At 39.4% G+C, this 21106-nt stretch overlaps 2 protein-coding genes and 1 long non-coding RNA gene across 6 annotated transcripts; 2 read left to right on the top strand and 1 right to left on the bottom strand.

Annotated features, from left to right (window-relative positions):
- Positions 1 to 672: 672 nt before the first annotated feature.
- On the top strand, positions 673 to 8984 carry LOC148868717 (uncharacterized). Its single transcript, XM_088971590.1, has 3 exons — positions 673 to 951; positions 7674 to 8350; positions 8794 to 8984. Exons 1-3 carry the CDS (start codon positions 914 to 916, stop codon positions 8865 to 8867), a joined length of 789 nt encoding a protein of 262 aa, XP_088827716.1. The 5' UTR covers positions 673 to 913; the 3' UTR covers positions 8868 to 8984.
- Positions 8824 to 18563, bottom strand: LOC148868716 (FKBP-like peptidyl-prolyl cis-trans isomerase family protein). 4 transcript variants are annotated; one of them, XM_088971591.1, is made up of 6 exons: positions 17773 to 18563; positions 15835 to 15976; positions 10315 to 10448; positions 10118 to 10197; positions 9246 to 9338; positions 8824 to 9149 (listed from the first exon to the last, which is right to left on the bottom strand). In XM_088971591.1, the coding sequence occupies exons 2-6, from the start codon at positions 15941 to 15943 to the stop codon at positions 8999 to 9001; spliced, it is 567 nt and encodes a 188-aa protein (XP_088827717.1). In that variant the 5' UTR covers positions 15944 to 15976; positions 17773 to 18563; the 3' UTR covers positions 8824 to 8998. The 4 variants fall into 4 exon arrangements, with proteins under 4 accessions (XP_088827717.1, XP_088827718.1, XP_088827719.1 ...); XM_088971592.1 differs by having other exon boundaries at positions 17777 to 17956; XM_088971593.1 differs by having other exon boundaries at positions 17596 to 17789.
- A 778-nt stretch (positions 18564 to 19341) lies between these two features.
- LOC148868715 (uncharacterized) lies at positions 19342 to 20832 on the top strand. The gene is made up of 2 exons (XR_016107581.1): positions 19342 to 19580; positions 19702 to 20832. It is a non-coding gene; the product is annotated as an uncharacterized LOC148868715 (long non-coding RNA).
- The last annotated feature ends 274 nt before the right edge of the window (positions 20833 to 21106 follow it).

Raw genomic sequence — 21106 nt, 5'->3', positions numbered from 1 at the left:
AGGTTCATCACTTCCGCCTAAACCGGTCAGGGAGATAATGCTATCTGTTACGCGGGGTGATTCCGTGAGGCCTGCGATCCGTTGGAGGGGTTTTCGAGATCACTACGTAGTGGTATGTCGGTATCCCTGTCTTTAAATCCCGAACTGGGTTGAGTGCCGAAGTGTCTCGGCATTGAGGTGTTCTTGTTGCGATCTGGTATCGAAGCGATCTCGTCTCGAGGTCACTTTAGCCCGAGGTGGTTGGGTACCCGAGCTCAATCTACTACGAACTGATTATGATAAGTTGAATTGTCATCTCTTGATTAGGTAGTGTCCACATGTCCCCTCTTTACTAGATCGGGCCAAATCACCTTTCATCACAAACCAAATCTGGCGAGCGTGGCTTCAGGGAAACATAGCATCATATTCATTGTTCTTCTTCTTTTGACTCTTCCTTTCTATCTAGATGTCACAGTCTGTTCTATTCTTTTTCGGTTACTGTGGTGAAAGTAGTCTGTCGATTCAGGTCAGGTGGATGGAGGTGAAACGGTTAAGAGTCAATCACTCTGAACAGTGGGGTCCACGTGTTACCCGAGAGAGACAGAAGGTTGCGATCCATTCCGCCAAGTCGGAGTTACCCACGTGTCCCCGTATGGCCTCGACGCCAAATCAGCACTCCACAACGAAAACGGTGGGCACGGACGCACCGTAAGAGAGAGAGTGCGTGTGTCTCGGATAATGTCGAATGATTCCCATCCCATGATGTACAGAGCTTCGTTTGTTGTCCCTTTTGTTCTTTTCGCTTAGTTTGGTCTTCACTGCGGGAGGGGGAGATATACAGTGAGCGGGCAGATTATTTGCGTTCTCCTTTTCCTTTTTTCACTCTCTCTCTCTCTCTCTCTCTTAGCTTTTTGCCTTTCCTTTTCGATCCCAGATGGATGAAGATAGCCAGGATTCTTATGAGATTAACAGGTTTGTTTTCTGGATTTCTATTCTTTTGTTATGTTTAAAATCATGATTTGTTCATATTCAACCAATGTTTTACACTTCTTGTGCGCTTTGCCTGCTTAGAGTCATTTTTGGGTTGTATTGCGATTCATCTTTAGACTTCCTTTAATTCTGCACCTCCTCCTTCTTAGACGAGAAAACGTAAGTAGATTTAATGGCATAAAAGATGGTGACTTGAAATTGGTAATTGTTGTAAGTGCACTTACTGATCCACGTCCTCTGGAAACTTGTTCTTCAGTAACATAATTGATTTCTTTGGGTGTTTGAAGGAGGTTCGACTGTGATACCGGAAAAACTTGTAACCAATCATCCGGTATCACAAAAGTGCTAGGCAATCAGATGGTATTTAGCAAAATTCACCTGGGGGTGAGAGGTGGAGGTTGATTGGTCAAAACTCCTTTGGTATCATCATAGAATTCACCTACCCAATTTACTCTTCCAGTCTTTCTTTCTCTATCTATTTGCTAGATCCGTGATTTCATATATGTAAAATGCTATCAGACGCGAGAAAAAACAGAGGAAGAAACTCTGAATTAATTCATTAAGATAGATGGTAAATATATGTATACAAAAATATTTGGTTTGGACAAGTGGACCAACTTTGCCAACTGTCAAGTGATTGAGGGCAAGCTGTTGGGTGGTTGTTAGAATGCAAGAGGCTTTCTGTTACGACCGTTATAACAGCAGTCGGTATATGCTAACACCTCCCCTTCAAGTTGGTGCATGAAGGACTTGAATGCCCAACTTGGGCACTAGATGATGGAACTTGTCAGATCCAAGAGCCTTTGTAAAGAGGCGAGCTGGTTGAGGGTTGCTAGGCAGATGGAAGGTCTTTATTTCACCATTTTGGGCATGTTCGCCTACAAAATGGCAGTCAATGTCAATGTGTTTAGTACGTTCGTGGAACACGGGATTAGCAGCTATGTGAAGTGCCGCCTTGCTGTCACAATGTAAATGCATGACGGAGATGTTGATGGTTAAGTCACGAAGGACTCTTTTCAGCCATAAGAGTTCAGCAGTGGCGGTGGCCATGGCACGATATTCAACTTCAGCGGAGGATCGAGGAACAGTAATCTGCTTTTTTGTCTTCCATGAGAGTGGTGAAGTGCCTAACAAAGTAAGATATCCGGTAGTAGATTTCCGGGTTAGTGGGCAACTAGCCCAATCAGAATCACAATATCCACACAGCATGGGTTCACTCGTAGCATTGAAAAAAAAGGCCATTCATGAAAGTACCCTTCAGTTATTGAACAACACGGAGGGCGGCATCAAGATTCTCTTGTCTTGGCGTTTGCATGTGCTGACTAAGGCAGTTAACAACAAAACTAATATCAGGCCTTGTGACAGTTAGATAAACTAAACGGCCCACAAGGCGATGGTAACGGGTTGGATCTTCAAGAAGAGGGCTAGTGGAATCAATGAAGTGACGTTGCTGCTCCATGGGTATGGGAGAGGGTTTGCAATCTGTCAGCCCACATTCTTCAATGATATCTTTGAGATATTTGTGCTGAGTGAGAGAGAGACCTGAAGGGGAGTGAGTAGCTTCCAACCCCAAGAAATATTGAAGTGAACCAAGGTCTTTGATGCAAAACTAATCATCGAGGTATTGCTTAATGAAAGAAATGCGAGACGGATTGTTGCCTGCAATGATGATATCATCAACATAAACCAAAATCGCAGTGTAGGAATCACTTTGGCTTTGTGTGAAAAGAGAGTAATCTGCATTTTATTGTTTAAAGCCAAGAGAGAGGATGGCTTGAGTGAATTTGGCAAACCACACTCTTGAAGCCTGCTTGAGACCATAGAGAGATTTTTGTAATTTGCAAACCTTGTGAGTCCCTTCTTTGGCAAACCCTTGAGGGGTGGTCATATAAACTTCTTCATGGAAGTCACCATGTAAAAAGGCATTGTTAACATAAAGTTGGTGTAGTTCCCATTGTTTGATGGCAGCAACGGCCAATAGGCATCGTATAGTCACTAGTTTTGCTACTGGAGCAAATGTGTCATGAGAGTCAAGACCTTCAACTTGTGTATAGCCTTTGGCACAAGTCGGGCTTTAAATCGTTCAATGCTACCATCAACTTTGTACTTGATTTTATATATCCATTTTGATCCAATAGCATGCTTTTCTGGTGGTAGGTCAACAATGGTCCAAGTGTTATTCTTTTCAAGGGCTTTAATTTCCTTGGCCATGGCTTCTCTCCATCTTGGGTCAGAAAAAGCTTGAGCAAAGGTAGTGGGTTCATGGGCGTTGGTACTAATTACAGTGTTGAGCACGACATTGGTGTTTGCATCTGAAATGGAAGGTGGGAGTTGTACAACATAATCATTGAAATGTGAAGGTAATCGAATTGTTCTTTGAGGCGTAGTGACTTGTTCATGAATGTGGTCAAGTCTGTTTGTGTTGGAATTGTGGTCAGGGATCGATTCAGCAGTAGACTTAGTTACGGGCATGACGGTGGTAGTAATGGTGGGTTCATTAATTGGTATATTAGTGGGTTCTTGGGATGGTGCTGATACGGGTGGATAGTTTTTAGTTAATGAATCTGAGGGTTGTGGTAAAGGTACGACAGATGTGGAAGAGGTTATGGGAACATTAATGTCAATGTTCTGAAAAGGGAATGTGGATTCATAAAAAACTACATCTCTAGAGGTGAAAATGGGATGAGAAGGTAAAAAATTTTGTAATCCTTTTGCCCATGAGGATAACCCACAAAAATTCCTTTAGTGGCTCGACTAGCAAACTTGTCCCTTGGACATGGACGAATTTGGGCACAACATAAGCACCCAAAAGTACGAAGATGCCCGTAGTCAGGGGGTTTGTGATAGAGTACCTCAAATGGTGATTTGCCTGATAATCGCGGTGTTGGGAGCAAGTTTATGAGATAATTTGCTGTAAGGAGACATTCCCCCCAAAATGTTGTAGGGAGGGAAGCTTCAAATTGATGAGCTCGAGCGACTTCAAGTAGGTGGCGATGTTTGCGTTCAGGAACACCATTCTGTGGGGGTGTATCTATGTAAGATCTCTGATGAATGATACCTTCAGTAGTATAATATTGTTGCATAGCCTTTGAAGTGAATTCAAAACCATTGTCTGAACGTATGCATTGTACACCACAGTTAAATTATTGCTTTACCATGGCACAAAAAGCAATGAGAAAAAACACAGCCTCTAATTTATTCCTTAAGAGATAAACCCAAGTGCATTTACTAAAATCATCAACAACAGTGAGAAAAAAATGGGCTCCATAGTGAGATGCAGTTCGGTAACCTCCCCAGATATCACAGTGCACAAGCTGGAAAGGAGCGGTGGTGCTGGATACCCGAATTGGAAATAGAATTCGTGTTTGTTTAGCACGATGGCATGAATCACAACAAAAATCTCCCAGTGTGACGGGTATGCCGCTGATGAGTGAGATGCGTTGTCGTGAGGCATGGCCAAGACGTCTATGCCATGTGATGTTATCTACAGCGGAAGAAACAACTCATGTGCTGAAGATGATTGTGCAGGGGCTGTAAAATGGTAGAGGCCATCATAGAGCTTGCCCACTCCAATCACTTTCTTGGAGGCAAGGTCCTGAAGAACACAGAATGACGGAAAAAATATAGCCGCGCAGTTGAGCTGATTGGTTAGTTTGCTTATAGAGAGCAGATTACATCTAAACTGTGGGAGAAACAAAACATTATGTATAGTATGGGAACCAAGATTCACAGACCCCTTATGAGTGGCTAAGATAGAAGTTCCATTTGGTAGGCTGACAAGCCTCTTATGACTCAAACACTGAGATGTTGTAAACATAGACTTGGATGCAAGCATGTGGTCAGAGGCACCACTGTCAAGAATCCAACTGGGAGGAGGTAGAACCTTACCAGAGGTATTGGCTGAAGCAAATTCAGACCTGTCATTATTAAGAAGAGAAAAAGTTGATTGTATTGATTCATCGTGAGCCCTGGGATGGGAGAGCTAGCAGTAGTCTCTGAAGATTCAGTAGTTGCACATGATGTAGATCGAGGTTGATGTGGTGGACCCTTAGAATTAGACCGTCGGCTTGATCGATTCTTTTCCCAATTCTCCGGATATCCAATTTGCTCATAACAACGGTCTTTGGTGTGACCATTCCGTTTACAATGATCACAGCGCGGTCATTGCTTGGCTTGTCCATTTGAATCCGATCCTTGTCCACTTGGTCTAGTAGAGGCATTAAGTGCTGCTGCTTCTGGCTGACCAGGAGTTGCACAGAGATACGGTGCATAAATGCTTTTCATCTTGAGTGACAAGAGCATATGCACGACTCATACTAGGTAGTGGATCAGATCCAAGAATCGCAGATCTAATTGAATTGAAGGAGTCATTGTTGGATTTTAATCTCATAAGAGATTAAATCTAATGGGTTTGATTGGTCAATTACATGAGAAATTGCACCTGCACACTTGATTGAAAAATTAGTTTTTCTCTTACAAAATCCAGTTTTGAAGTTGTCCCACATTGGAAGATTATAAGCTTTTGTTTTCAGTATTTTAATAGTTGCTGATTTACACTCCTTAGAAATAGTAGAAGAGAGTATGGGGGCACAATGAGGCGCTTTAGAGGCGCACTTTGGAGATTCTTCAACTTTGCTGGTTGCAGATTCTCGCCCAAGGCTCTGTTGTATCCTGGGAACGGATTTGCCTGTAACCCAACAGCAAACTCAGTGAAACTGAGTGGGGGCAAATAATGTTCTAAAGACAGTGTCTTCAGACGCGCCTCAGAGCTTCTCCTCCAAAGTTACAGTGACCCCATTTCCCAACAGTCATTGAGTCCCATGAGAAACTGATGTAGTTTCTCCTTGTCTCTTTCAGCAGCAAGAATCTTTGCTGCTCCACACGAGCATTCAGGTATGGTTACGAGTGTTCCTAACCCATCCCAAAGTGTCTTGAGTCTGGTGAAATAACTGGTGACTGTGAGATCTCCTTGCTGGAGAAGAGCCAGGTCCCCTTTCAGTTGATGTATATGAGGAGCGTTACTCTGCGAGAACCGTTCTTCGAGCTCCTTCCAGATTTCAGCTGTGCATTCTATGAATGTTACACTGTTGCATATGTCACGGGACAATGAATTGAGGATCCACGAGGTAACCATCACATTGCATTTCGTCCAAGCTGATTCTTCCGGCGGTGCAGCATTAGGACATGGCAAAGATCCATCAACAAAACAGAATTTGTTCTCTGCCTTTAAAGCTGTCTTCATCATGCGTTGCCATGTTGGGAAGTTTTCTCCGACGAGTGGAGATGAAACCAACACCACTCCTGGATTGTCCGATGGTTGCAAGAAATACGGTGAGCTTCCATTGATTTCGAACGCCATTACCAATCTTGAAGAAACGAAAACCTAAGGATCTTGCGCCACTCTGATACCATGTAAAATGCTATCAGAGGCGAGAAAAACAGAGGAAGAAACTCTGAATTAATTCATTAAGATAGATGGTAAATATATATACAAAAATATTTGATTTGGACAAGTGGACCAACTTGGCCAACTGTCAAGTGATTGAGGGCTAGCTGTCGGGTGGTTGTTGGAATGCAAGAGGCTTTCTGTTACATTGTTATAACAGCAGTCAGTATATGCTAACAATATATACATGAGAAATACCAGTAGAACCCGACTGGTTTTGCAAGTTCCCTAATCAACGTTAGAATTGATTGATTGATTGGGTTGTTCACCAAATTGGATAAAAATTTGGGTTGCAGAGAAGAGAAATGAATCAATTGGGAGTTGGGACTTGGGAGTGCTCAATCATGAATTTAGGACGTTAGGTCCATCTTTCCTTGTTTTGTTATCCTTTCTGGGTTTTGAGGATTACAACCACAGAAGAATCTTAACCCCGCAATGTTTTTAGTTTGTCTAAACACTTACGGTTGCAGGTCCCATGCCGGAGAAAATAGAGTGATATCAATCTCCATCATGTGGTAAGAAGCTTTTAGCTTTGAACCATAGAAGAATCTGGAACATGTTCTAATTAAATTACCTTGGTAATGGTAATAATCTGAAGAGAGAGAGAGAGAGAGAGAGAGAGAGGACGTTGATTTAATTATACTAACAAAACCAGCTAACTAGGAGTTTGAGAAGAGGAAGATTATACAACAGGAGTGGAACCTTATGCAGAAGATCATAGAATCACCATGGTTCCATCTGAAGCAGCTTGAAACCCCTCGACGTGGTTGAATTCATTTGCTTATTTCCGCAGCCTACCGATTACAAGTTTATCTGTTTATGTGAAATTCACATATCTGAGTTATTTGCGATGGACAAGTCAGAGACGACTTTCTGAATTCAGGTTGGTACGCAAACGTTTAATGTCGTTTTGTTTCTGTTTCTTCTTTTTGAGTTTAACTTCTACAATCTTTTAGAGAAACTTCCTGCACTTATGGGTCTTAATGATTCCAAGAATTTGAACAAAAACCAAATCATTCAATAACAGAAATTAATCAATACCGCTCTGGGAAATGAGCTTCTAATTCTATTATGATAACTAGAGTCCAGTTAATATCAAGTTTCAGCCCAATTTATTGTTAATTTGTCCTTGTTTTCTCCCAAGTAGGATCTTGATCTGTCAGATTAACTTGGGGTTTTCTTCTTTTGCTTATGTTTTGCAAATACATAATTTTTCTCATGGTTGATTTTCTTCCTTTGATCTATATGCTACATTCAGCTTTTATGTGAACAAGGTGATGCGTCAAACCAACGGTTTTGGTCTAACCAAGAAAAGGAAGTTACAAGAAGAACACCTGAACTTGCCTCTATCAAAGCACAAGTTCGGGATTAGGAGCTCGAGTTCTGAACATGAATATCCATTTCCAGAAGAACCAGAATTCTCACAGATGCATTTACTGAAAGAAAAAACTGTTCGAGGGCTTGCCAAAAATGGATCAGAACAGGAATCTACAAAAGATAGCAATAGCTTTGTTGGAGAATCCGACCTTGATATTTCCCCTTACACTGATACTGAATTTGAAATACAGGCCTACACCTATGACCACCATTCCACTTCATCCGATAGTTGCAGCAGCAAATTTATCAAGAATGCTCTTCCCTTAGATGATAAAACTATCAAAGAAATAAGCTTTGGTAAAGATGAACCGATAGTCATGGGTAAACTTAATCTCCCAAACCTCGCGAATGGACAACAGTCCGAATCAGTATCTCAGAGCATTGACACAGAGTTCCCAGAATTTGGAAAATATGTCGATTACATTTCTCCAGCATTTGGGGACGAAGGCATTCAGCAATATTTGGATGAAGAAGAGGCCGATGATATGCTGCTTTATTCCAATGGGGCCACGTCTAATTTGTTCGTACTCTCTTCAGGACGATGGAGCGTCAACCAAGGTAACTCGTAATAGGATATTAGAAGCTTTATTCCGTGCTTGGTCTTCGGATGTATACAGTGATGAGCACTGTGTACCCGCTACTAGACTGACAGATTATGGGAGATCTCTAAACGTTCACCATTCACCAAGTTGGATGATAACTATCTGCTTGGTGGGGTGGAGCAATGTGGTAGGGCTCCAATACCATAACCTTCAAATCAAACTCTAGAACGGGAGACTGTCCCTCACTCCCTCTCCAACGAATTCACATCTACGCCCCACAGCATATCCCAACCGTGTATTGGGAACATCTCCCACTGACAACTTCGGTAGATGTTCCCAATGCACGCTGAGAAAGAAAAAACTATTTTATTTTGTTTTCAAGTAATCACATGTTTTCATTTCTACTGCTTTTTCTATAAGTTGTCATAACTTTTTTCTTCACATTTTTTTTGGACGCAGAGGCTCGACTAGGTACCAAGAAACCGACAATTGATCAAGAATTTGAGCAGTACTTTTCTATGTTAATGCTGTAGCAGCTTTTGAATAATGTCTGCAACTGAATGTACATGTTAAATGATCCCATGTTGACAATGGCTGTACCACTTTTACGGCTTATATAAAGAAACAAAGATGGGTGCATCTGACTAGAATATGTGAAACAACCCTATTTCGCTTTGCCTTTCCCCCTGCCTTGGGCTTTCTTGGCATCCAACTTGGCTTGCACACGGGCAGCAGCAGCAGCCTTTGCTTCTTCTCTCCTCTTCTTCTCTTCCTCTTTGATTGCTGCAGCCATCTCCCTCTGCTTCTTCAATTCCCTGAACACATGCCCACGAAAGAACATTGGATTAGTTCCTAACATATGTGATATTCTTGAGGAAAATAAAAAGGAAATTAGGGCAGAAAAAACTCACTCGAGCCTTGCCCTCTCATCTGAAACACTGCCAAGACTAGAACCCTTGCGTGGCCTGCATGCCACCAACTCAATCTTGAAAACAAGAGTTGCACTGTATGACAGCAATAAAAATATGAGGGCTTTGCCAGATACCTCAAGAACAATCACTACATTCTCCAAAACAATGACTCAAGTAGAGCATGTAGCAGTATGTATGTGCATGATGTGAGCCACAACTTTTCAGTATCCTGGCCAACTAGCTTTCCTACCAAATTTGCAACAAGGATAAGCATACTACTATCAAGATAAAATTACATCCAAATACATATTCTGGTGTCTGCTTGTCAACAGAAATAAGACGAGGAAAAAAACAGACAAGTCTATGATTCAAGTTCATATTATTATTTTTGGATGGGAAACTATCCTGCACACAGCTGTATTTTTGCTGTGCCTCAATAAAATAGCAAGCAAAACCACTAATCAGCCTAATCAGTCATGACCAGGAACCAAGGTTCCATCCTCTTAATCATGTTGGCCTTAGATTTCAGTGCAATTGGCATCTTATACTGGCCGTGATATCAGTCGTGATTTCAGTCACTATATTGATGCAAGTGTTATCTTGGCTGGGCCAATAATTAATATTCTGCAACTTCTTTTCTCAACCAGATGGTAAAGAAATTGAGAATAATCTTACATTTCTCTCTTATAGTGTGAATTTCCTATGTGGGACCCATTCGTTGCTATTTGCTAGGTTCTATAATCTCCCCCACCGACCAGCATGCTTGCAATATATATCACCACCTCATTGGTTCAACATCATTATATTGTCTGGAAAGCAACTGTTAATAGGTAGTGGATACTGCAGAAGTCCAGAAGAGGACAGTGTCTTACTTGGGGGGAATATCTGGTGCAGAACCTGCATTTCCATAAGCATAGTCCGGTTTGCAAGTGATTTTTGCAACCTCCCCAACCTGAACAAAATCAAAAGGAGAAAATATGCATGGTCAAATCAGACTTCAATAGGGTGAACCATGAACAATGATGAATTCAGAAAATTGAGTAAATTAAATGGGTAAAGAATCTTTTACTTTCATTGTTCTCAAGGCAATGTCCCACGCCTTAATTACAGTGCCCTTTCCAAGCTCAAAAGAGAATATAGTGTTATCCTCATGTGTAGTGTCAAAAACTTCACCGGTTTCAGCAAGGACACCTTCATAATGAACTGTTTAACACAAGGTGTCATGATAAAAAAATAGATGGATTCTCGAAGTTATTTATCTTAGAAGGAATGCCAGTAGGACTTAGTCCAGATAGGTCCCCCACATAATGTTTCAGATATCAGTGTAAGATACCCCTGTACCCCATGCAAAGAAGAGTTGAAAATTGTATACTAACATTGTTCTTATTCTTATCATGGTTAAGCAGTCAATTTGCAATTAAGGAGTAATGCTGTGGAGGTTTACAAACATAAGGCAGTCTGTGGTAGCATGTAGTTCATATGATTAACAAAATAGATTAAAAAAATCAAGCACTCTGTAGCATTATTGTGGGCCATTGGCCATGAAGTTCCTTCTTCAGTGGCTGTTTCCCAGGGAAAGAAGTCAAAAACAATAGACTACCATACAGTGGAGCTAATGAACTGGATTCGGGGAGTCAAGCATTGGCAGCCTTGATTCTCGTGGAGATTTATAAACATAATGCAGTCTGTGGCAGCCCAATGTAAAAGCTAGAATGTAGTTCATTTGATTTATAAAACAGATAAAAATCAAGCACACTCTGTAGCATTCTTGTGTACCATTGCCCATGAAGTCTGTTCTTCATGGGTGTTACCCAGGGAAAAACAAATAGACTATCATACAGTGGAGCTAATGAACTGGACTCAGATTGGCCAACCACAACCTTCAATTTCCTTAGGCCCAAAATCGGTCCATCCAATAATAAGTTAAAGTGTCTGGGTGATTACATTTGTACCACCCAACTTTATTTTCACTAAAGAAAAACTAAATGCCCATATAGGCAGATTTAATCAAGTTCAGGTCCTACCATGTTTGGTCTACTTGGTACTCTAAGATGGGTAAGACTCTAGGCAAGATACATGTTTTGGCTTTCTACAAAGAATCAGGAAGGAAAGGATAACCCTAGCCACATAGTTCTCCCCACATTACACCAACATGTGCACCCAGCCCCCAATGTGTGCACCTTTACACCCAAACTCAACCCAAAGTCTTTTTTCTCTTTTCCATCCGGATAATACGCCCTAAACCCTAATTCCTCTTCTCCCTTCGTTCTTCTCCTCCTGAGTCCCTATAAACTCACCAGCATTCGAAGGTCATTTCACTAGTGGCATTCGAAGCTTGTTCCAACTTCCAAGTTCATTCATAGAGAGGGGTGGCTACGAGCCGAGCTTTTCACAAGCTATTTGAGCTCGGCTCGGTTTAAACCAAGTTCCGAGCCAAGGTTGAGCCCAATTTACAAGTTCATTTTCTAATTAAGCCATGCTCGAGCTTAATAAAGCTTGGATCGTGAGGCTCACGAACCTAATCGAGCTTCTACATACATACATAATATTAATACATATATATATATGTATATATGTGCACACATATATATAATAAATATAAAAATGTTATATATATAAGATATTTTTATTTTTATATATAATAATAACTAATTATTATAATTCTTATTTTTTAAAATATCAAATAAAAATATTTTTTTTTATTTTTATAAAACATTTGGTTCACAATCGAGCTCGAACTTACAAGCTTTTGACTCGAGCTCAAGTCTCTAGCTTGAACCGAGCTCGAGCCTCATACTTTCTTGGCAAGCAGAGCTCAAATAGCTAGCTATCCAGTTGGGCTCGACTCAAATCCACCCCTTTTCATAGAAAACAACCACCTGAACTGAATTTGTTGGGTGAAAGAGAACATGTCAAATAGGATTTGAGGACAGTGATGTCAAGTAGGAGTGAGATCAGTGGCTTGTCAAGTGTAATCCAATTTCAAGTTAGAACAAAAATAGGTAAATATGTACCAAAAAAAATAAAAGGTAAATCGGGTATCGAGTCGAGAATTGTCTCTAGGTTTTGTCTTCCCCTAACTGGCTAATTGTGAGAATGACTAAAAGTAAAGGAACATTGCCTTGCATGGTCACATGTGACCAATTACTGCTCATGATCTCTCAATTTTAAATGTCTCAAGTCTCATACTACACAAAACACTTTATTTACTTTATGGAACTGAGAGATACAAGTTTTAGCTGTTATTGATGCAATATTGTTTTTCCCTAAGAACCCATTCAGATCGATCATCCTTGAAACCAATTAAAAAAATACTTAAACAGTTCTGGTTTTGTTGTTCCTCTGGTGAAGACCGAATTTTTCCTAATTGAGCATTCCTTGAAGAAATCAACCTCCAAAATATATATGCTACATATAGGATGGGGAGGTGTGATGGGTTTTACTCTCACGAGAAATTCTTGGGAAAAGTAGTTAGATTGATCTTAATCCAATTTAAAGTTGGGCTAATTTAAATAATAAGGCCTTCGGCTAGCAGGTGACCCAATGATCTTATTGGTGTGGCATCAGGTGGGATCTGTAGGAAGTTTGGAGTAGCGGATTGTCTCCCAAGACCATGGTGTTGTCTTCGGAGATGAGATTGGTGTAGAAGAAGAGAGAAGACAAGCTTCTAGACAGAACTAATGACTTGCAAATGTAGTGGAGACACACATAAAACTGGCATGAATTTTTTTCTCTATTGACTAAGGAGATGAGTTTTGCACGCTTCCACAGACCATCAAACACCAATAAGCTCAAGGAAGAACAGGTTGAATGGAGAAAAGATGTTAGGGTTAGGGCGACTTGTTTGAATGGAAAGGAGGAAAACTGGAAAAGATTTATGGGTTTTGAGTTTAACTTTGAAGGTTCGCACATGTGAGTCAGGTGTGCATGTTAGAGGACAGGTGGCATGTTAACATAATATGGGGTGCTGTGAGGAGAACAACGTGGGTAGCAGATCCGGAGCCCCAAAGACCACTGTGAAGAAGCAAAAATCAACAATGTATACAAAAGACTCAATCTAAACAAAAGCCATGGTAACTAGCAAGGGAGGTTGTACCCCATTATACCTCCAATATGGCAAGCATCTCCCTAGGCCCTAGCCAAAAAGTAGTCAGTTGACCAATCTGTGGATCCATTGGAATGAAATGTTCCCTCTAGCTACCATGAATTTTGCATCCCTAATAAAGTGCTGCAGAAATGAAGGGCCCTCATATCCATCCCTCATCCAAGAAATCATAAAAGCTTAGAATTTTATAGAATATGGTTATATTAAATTATATTTATTTCAATAATAAATTCTACACTACAATGATTGCACTATAATCTAGTAATAGTAAATCATATTAGATGCAAACAATATTTCCATTTTAATTGATTTTTAAACTTTTGTACAATAGAAAATATGCCTAAGAACTATGGTTAAAGTTTTATGAACCCAATGCACCTTATATTTTAAAATAGTGATATCATATAAGCTTGATTTCACAGTAGTACAACAAGACCAAATGCTTATATCTTTTCATTGAATTTGTATGCAACATTTTATTTTTAAAGGCACAATACATAGTAGGCTTAACAACCTCAGAGTGGACAGCCCCAAGGAGCCTTATAATCCTTGTGGAATACAATATGTTCTGATGTTCTCTTAACAGTTCTCATGTTCATACACCTCAACGAAGTCAATTCTTTTTATTTGTTTATTTGGTGGTCAAGTGCAGCAACACAGAACTAGTGCCAACTCCTTTTTCATTTCTGTCAGAAAACAACTGTTCTTTTTCTTTTCTCTTTTCTTTTTTCTCCCTTCATGCAAGATTACCATGATATATACCCATGTCATTTAATTCATGGGTAAAGTCAGAAAGTTTAAGCAAGAGAGTTGGACCATGTTGACAAGCTAAAAGATTGTTCCTTCTATTTCCCAACACCATGGCACTTACATTGGAAGGTGTTTACTAATGGCCATTGCCTAAAGAAAAACATACCAACAGGGAAGAATACTCCCAATAAAGCATATAGTGATAATTCAAAGATCAAATGATCATGAAAGGATTTAGTCAACAAAATCAACTACCAGATACATGCTCCCAAAAGAGTGGTTCTTATTTGGAACAAACAAAGAAAAAACAACAGCTTTGGCACAATTGGATGTGAAGATTGACATTTCTTCATGTCAATCTCCAAAAAGGATGTAAAAATGCATATTTTAACATTTTCCCCCGCCTATTTTTTCTTTTTATTTTGGTGAGTCAACTGAAGATTTATAATCTGCCATAGACCATAATTTGCTAAATAAAGAGAACCACATTACATGGATAAGAGTCAAAGGACAAACAAGAAGAGGATTGTTTAACAGACACGAAAGGATTCTTTAACAGTGACTTCTCACACAAGAAGAGGGGACAGAACCATGGAGACGCACCAGAGCAGCAGTTTTGTGGGTGGTATGGGAAGAGAGGAATGCCCGAATTTTCAAAGATAAAATCCAGACAAAGATGCTCTTATTGAGAGCATTTCTGTTCAGGCATCTAATTGGGTAAAAACTCTAGATGCTTTCCATCCTTTCTCTATTGGTAGCACTATTAGAAACTGGCAGATGGTAGCTTCTTCATCCTTATCAAGGTTAACTAGTAATAGTCTTCGGTCACCCCCAACTACTAGTTATATTGAAGTTGAATTTTGATAGTTGCTGATTGGGTAATCCAGGAAATTCTGAAGTTGGTGGTGTGTAAAGACCACAATGGTCAAACTGTGGCCTTATTCTCAGGTCCCATTGACTATGGAGATTCTGCTATGGCAGAATTAATGGTTGTACTACATGGTCTAAGATTCAGAAAATCTCTAAACTACAATACAGTGGTGGAGGGAGACTCCAAAAAATAGTAGAGTGGATCAAGCAAAATATTGCAGGTCTGTGGCCTATACATAAAATAAGGAAGGTGAAAAGAATAGTACTTGGCACTCTATATTGTTCACCATTCTTTAGTTCATGATAAAAAAATGGGAACATTACTGATCAAAGAAAAATCAGTTATACAATATCCAGACCAATTAAACTTCATTTTTCTTGGGGGTTTACAAACTTCATAAAATCTATTCAAGAAGATTCACTTTCTTCCATAGAATATATCGCTGGTCACATCCATGAGGATTGTAAATGTATAACCTATACATTATATTATGATGTTTGAGAAAACAAGTGAACCACAACATTGAATTGAGTTAAGACCCATCCACAAGCTAGGACCCATCAAATGCAATGTGTAAAGCAAATATACATTTAACTTTTGTTTTCTCTATCACCTCATGAAAAATTTTCAACACCAAACTAAACATGGTATTAATGCTGAAAGATTCTTATTCTTTTTTATCAGTTACTGAAATTTTCTATTAAATTAAAATGATCAAAAAAGCAGGATCCTACTAAGAGGAAACATCAAGACCTTGAACCTCAATATATGGATCACCCAACCCAACATGAACATTCAATACAATGTAAAACCAAAGTGTTCCAATACACCTAAACCAGGAGTGGACAAAAATATGAACACACCATCAACAAGTGGAAGGTTCTCTGTTGGGGCAACTGCATCAGCTTTGGCTCTCCTTACAATTGTCTTGATTACACCTCCATCACCAGTTAAATCAACCAGATCACCCATAATTGTGAAAGTCACAATAACCTTGGATGGAGACTAAAACAGACACAAATTAATTACCAATAGAAGATAAATTGGAAAAAGAAAACTCAGTAACAATGTAGTTTCTACAGATACCTCTACCTAATTAGAATGGAAAATGAAAAAAGTAAAAATGAGGAAGGGGGAAATGTAAAGAAATGCACTTGTTTTTCCATTACCAACTCATGCACCGAATATCATCACCGTCCAATGAACTTTCTACCTTTAACTTCTTACTCCACCATTCTTGACTTTAAACATGACCATCCTGACAGTCCTTGGATCCACCTCTTTCATTTATATCCTAAATGCATTTATGTTTTCACTTTTCTTTGTTCTTTGTTGTTTTCTCTCTTGTATTTCATAAAAGCTATTCCAATCATTGTTACTGATCAGCATTTGCTCCCAGCGTCTGTTGTGCCTAATTTAATCTGAAAGTAAATATTGTATTTCCCTCTCATAGAATATTACTCCTGTAATAATGTGAAATATCATGCGGCTCCACATGCACCAAGTCAAATTTCAAGAAAAGGTTCAAAAACTGGGAATAAAAATATACTTGTACTTCTTAATATTGATATCTTGTAAAATTGAATCATAAGGAAGCCAAGCAAGAAAAGTTCTATGAATGACTACAACTTTCACAAATATGTGGGTGATCTGGAATGAAAGGGAGCCACATTTTTCAAATTGATACCAGCCAAGGTATGTGGCACTTGGGAGAGCAGACTAGCATGCCATGATCATCTCTTTGGTGTTTATTCGCAAAGAATTCTAGAAGTCAAACTTATAAGATCAATGTTTCAGTAGAGCCAATATCATCACTTGCTAAAACATTTTTAATTGGCACTTTCTCAATCTTATTTTAATTTCCATACATGATCATAAATTCAATTAGCTCATCTTACTATCCAAATAATAACTAGTCATTATTTCTATACATTTTGAACATAATTGGTGGATAAACTGTAAATTCAATTGGGTAATTTACTTGGGCTGTGGTTCATGGAAAGGTATTGATCAAGATACATTTTCTGCAGTGCCTGGGGCTGGGATGATAACAGGAACTACTTTGTTCTTCTAGTGCCATTCTGAACTTGAATTCATAAGAAAACATATCAATCCCTGCAATCAAGAATTTGATTGGGGGTTTATATGTAGTGGTTCAGACTTGAAACTTCAGATGTGGAGGAAAAGTTCTTAGAAGGCTCATGTTATCTGTGGAAACATTGATATCAAACACCAAAAACTAAGCAGCCCCATTTTGATTGTAATGTCATCAATGGCGAGAAACAAAATTGTTCAGCAGATTTTGTAACTTCCTATTGCCCTTGTATGGATTAATTTTCTTTCTGCTCTAATAAGCTTAGAACTCTTGTGCCTGAGGAAGCAACTGGCGGTAAGTATTTAAGCTATAACTTGTGTTTTATAATTTCAAGTACTAGCAAAGACAAATTCATTCGCACTTTATTGTACTTCTGCACAACATGCAACCAAAGCTACAGGAAAACATAAGGTAATCAATTACAATTTAAAAATATCTCATACGGTTATACCTCACAATCATTTAAGCACAATTACGAAAAGTTAAAATCTACCCATCAAACGAAAAGATAAAACTCAGTGCTCCATACTTGCTAAACAATCAAGTGTCAGGACAAGCAAAATCTCTCGAATCACTAGGTTCATTCGATCTTAAAAAAGAAAATAAGCAAAGAAGAGACTATAAACCCTAAAACAGAGTTCAAATTGTAGTACAAAATAATCAAATTCGTCGCACTAGGGTTTACGGTGATGCATTTGATATATACCTACTTTTGGTATCAGCGGAGCGACGATGATCCAAATCGACCAACAAAAACGGGGAAATATAAGAACAAGAAGGTTATGGGAACCCCAAAGGAGGATTCGCTTTGTCGGATTGTTACGTAAGCGAAATATCGGAAGAAGCTGCAGTGATCAGTAACGGCCATAGCACTCCAGTAATTTAACGGTGACGTCGTCGCGTCTATGTAACCTTTTAAAGAGATTCCGTCTCGGGTGGGCTCCACATGAACGGCCTATAAATTATAAATTATGTGCCTATGGTTGTTGAAAATATCCCTAGAGACTAGGACTGAACAAAAAAACTGAAAAACCAAACTGAAAAATTAATTAATTAAATCGGTCGATTTGGTTTCGATTTAATATTCTTAAAAAACCATCAGTTGCGGTTAGGTTTCAATTAACCATTTAAAAAAACTGGTGATTAATCGAATTAACTGATATACAAATATATATTTATATAATATTATATGTATTATATTATATTTTTTATTTTTCAAAAAGGTTCGACAGTCTGAGAGGCTTTCAGTTCCAGCCTCTCTTTGAACCAATTGAAAGTTCAACAGTCTGGCAGAGTGCCAGTCTGCCACTACCAGATTCTCTTCGAAAATTGGAACCACTCAAGCCTTTTTTCTCTTCTTAGCTTCTCTCACTCTCTGTCTTTTCTCTTACCTCTCTAGTCTCTCCCTTTTCTTCATAGTCTCTCTAGTCTCTCCGTTCTCTTCTCAATCTCTTTAGTCTCTCCATTCTCTTCTCAGACTGCCGCACGGTCCGCACCAACCACCAAGTGGTGGTTTTGAAGCATCTGGGACCATGAGGCGATGGGCGGTGGTTTTGAAGCATCCGGGATCCTTCTCCCACCTCTCCTCTCTGCGGCTCTGCCAGCAACCACCGGCACCAACCAGTTCAGCACCGATAGCAACCATTGACAATTTTAGGGTTTTGTTTTATATTTTAAGTGCATAAAAGAAACTGAAAAGTTGAACCGCAGTTAGCTGGTGAACCAATTAACTAATTGCATCAGTTTGATTTCGATTTGGATATTTAAAAAACCGATCAGATCAGTTCCATTTAAAAAAATACCCCACGGTTTTGTTAACCAAACCGTGAGCACCCCTAGTAGAGACCCATTGAGCTATCTGCTGAGACTCCGAATCTCCTCCTAACAAAACAAACCGTTCCAACACCATGGCGGGTCCCAGTCTTCTAAGATGAGATGTGCGGACAGATTACATTGGAAGCGCGTTGGGACAATTTTTATTAGGAAACCTCAATTCATCCGTTGCCCTTTTTTTTCCAAAGAAAGAGAGGCAGCTATCATTCATTGATGTGGCTTAAATAAAACATACAACTTACTGTCTGTGGTAGAGACTATTGATAAAGCTGCTTTACAAGCTGTGTATGCTAAAATGTGAGCAGCTTGATTGTTAGTTCTATTTACATGTACCAAAAAGAGTTTAGTGAAAGCTTTTAAAAGCTTGGCCATCCGCGGTTGATGTAGCTTTTCGATCTAGAGGTTCGGCTTGTATATATCTTGCAAAGAGGTCTTGAGCTGCATGGAGTTACTGTATACTGCTATCGTAGATACTTTTTGCTCTCTCGCTGCCTCTAAACCTAAAATTAACGCTTTTAGCTCTGCATCATAAGGGCAGATTGCCCAGCATGGTTTACCTTCAAAGATAGCTTCATCTCTTGGCGATCGTTGAATGATGAAAGCTCGTCCTGCACTTCTTGTTACAGGGTCATTTGAACCATCAATTTGTAAAGTAGCCACTCCGTTAGGGGGGTTTCAGAGGTTTGAACATCTACATAATTGCACAAGCCTTGTTGCCCCTCTTGTGATTGATAAGTTCTCCATTTTTTTATAATTTTCTGAGGAGTGTATGTGATGTTTTCAAATTGTTTTCTATTTCTAGCACTCCAGATGAGGTAAAATATTATGCATCCTCTTCCCAAGATCTCCAAGGCTTCTTCCTTTGGATGTGTGGTCTTGAGTTTCTGGTACCAATGTAGAAGGATTGTGTGGGCAGGTTGATTGGTTATTGCTTCTGGGTTTAGCCTGACTTGGGCTGAGCACCATATGGCTCGGGTAAAGTGGCAGTGGAAGAAAAGATGATGGAAAGTCTCTGTTTCATTTGAACACAACACACATGCTAGGTTTGACGGAGCTAACTAGTGGTTTTTGTCTTTCGTGGGTATTCCTTCTCATAGCATTTTTCATACAAAAAATTAAAATCTATATGGGATTTTCAACTTCCACAGTTGCTTCCAGTGAAAGAATGATGATGATGATGAGCACACCTCTGTGGAGAGGAAATGATATACTGAACTTATCGTGAATTTCCTTGATTTTGTTAGCTTCCAGATGGGTGTGTCTCTATCAATCTCATTGTTTGGAGTGATGTTTAATATGCGGGGAATTGAATGCTGGTCTACAAACCGAAGCAGTGCTGTTTGGTTCCATATTCCATCTGGCCTTAGTAAGTCATTCACCCTCATATATGAGTTATTCTGTGTATTTGGAGTTGGCTTTGGCAGCCCTCCATTTAAGGTGGGGATCCAAGAGTCCTCAAAAGCCAGTATATCAAAACCATCCTTAATCATCCACAAAATGTTTGGTCTGAGAGTGGACAGAAGTTTCTGGGTGTGCCGCCACCAAGGAGAACTGTTGTTTTTTGGTTTTCTTGCATTAAACAAATTTGATGTAGGGAAGTGTTTCTGTTTAATCTGTGAACTCCACAAGCTGTTTGGGAAAGCCAGCAACCTCCATATATGCTTGCTAAATAAGGCTTTGTTCATTAGTGCACTTTGTCTGAAGCCAAGTCCACCACAAGCTTTAGGAAGGCACAACTTACTCCAAGAGATTATGTCTCGGTTGAGAGTTCCACCAAAAATCCCATACTGATTTGTCTAGTGTTTTATGGAATTTTTGGGGTAATAATGCTGTTGACATTTGATATTGTGGGATGGATTGTAAGACTGACTTGACAAGTGTGGTTTTGCTGCTTGAGATAGTGGATTTGAACTCCTAGTTTTGAATTTTGCTATTATTTTCTGCTGGAGCTCCTTTTGTGTACTAGCTTCTCTATCTTGTATCAGCAATTGCACTCCCAAATATTTATTCCCTAGTAATGGCTGCTTCACTTTGAGGACCTAGCTTATTATTTTCCTATGATGTCTCAACACATTTGTGCTGAATATCACTGAGGACTTACCAGGATTGGATTTCTGTCCTAAAAGTTTTTCAAATTGATGAAGGACTTTGGTGAGCTCTCTTATTTGATTAAGGTTCGCTCTGCAGAACATGATATGTGTTATAGG

The sequence above is a fragment of the Nelumbo lutea genome, chromosome 2, assembly GCF_056320005.1.
Source record: "Nelumbo lutea isolate HS-2025 chromosome 2, American lotus-T2T, whole genome shotgun sequence".
Lineage (NCBI taxonomy): Eukaryota > Viridiplantae > Streptophyta > Magnoliopsida > Proteales > Nelumbonaceae > Nelumbo > Nelumbo lutea.
Note: the sequence above shows the minus strand (reverse complement) of the source record. Positions and strands in the feature narration are given on the sequence as shown.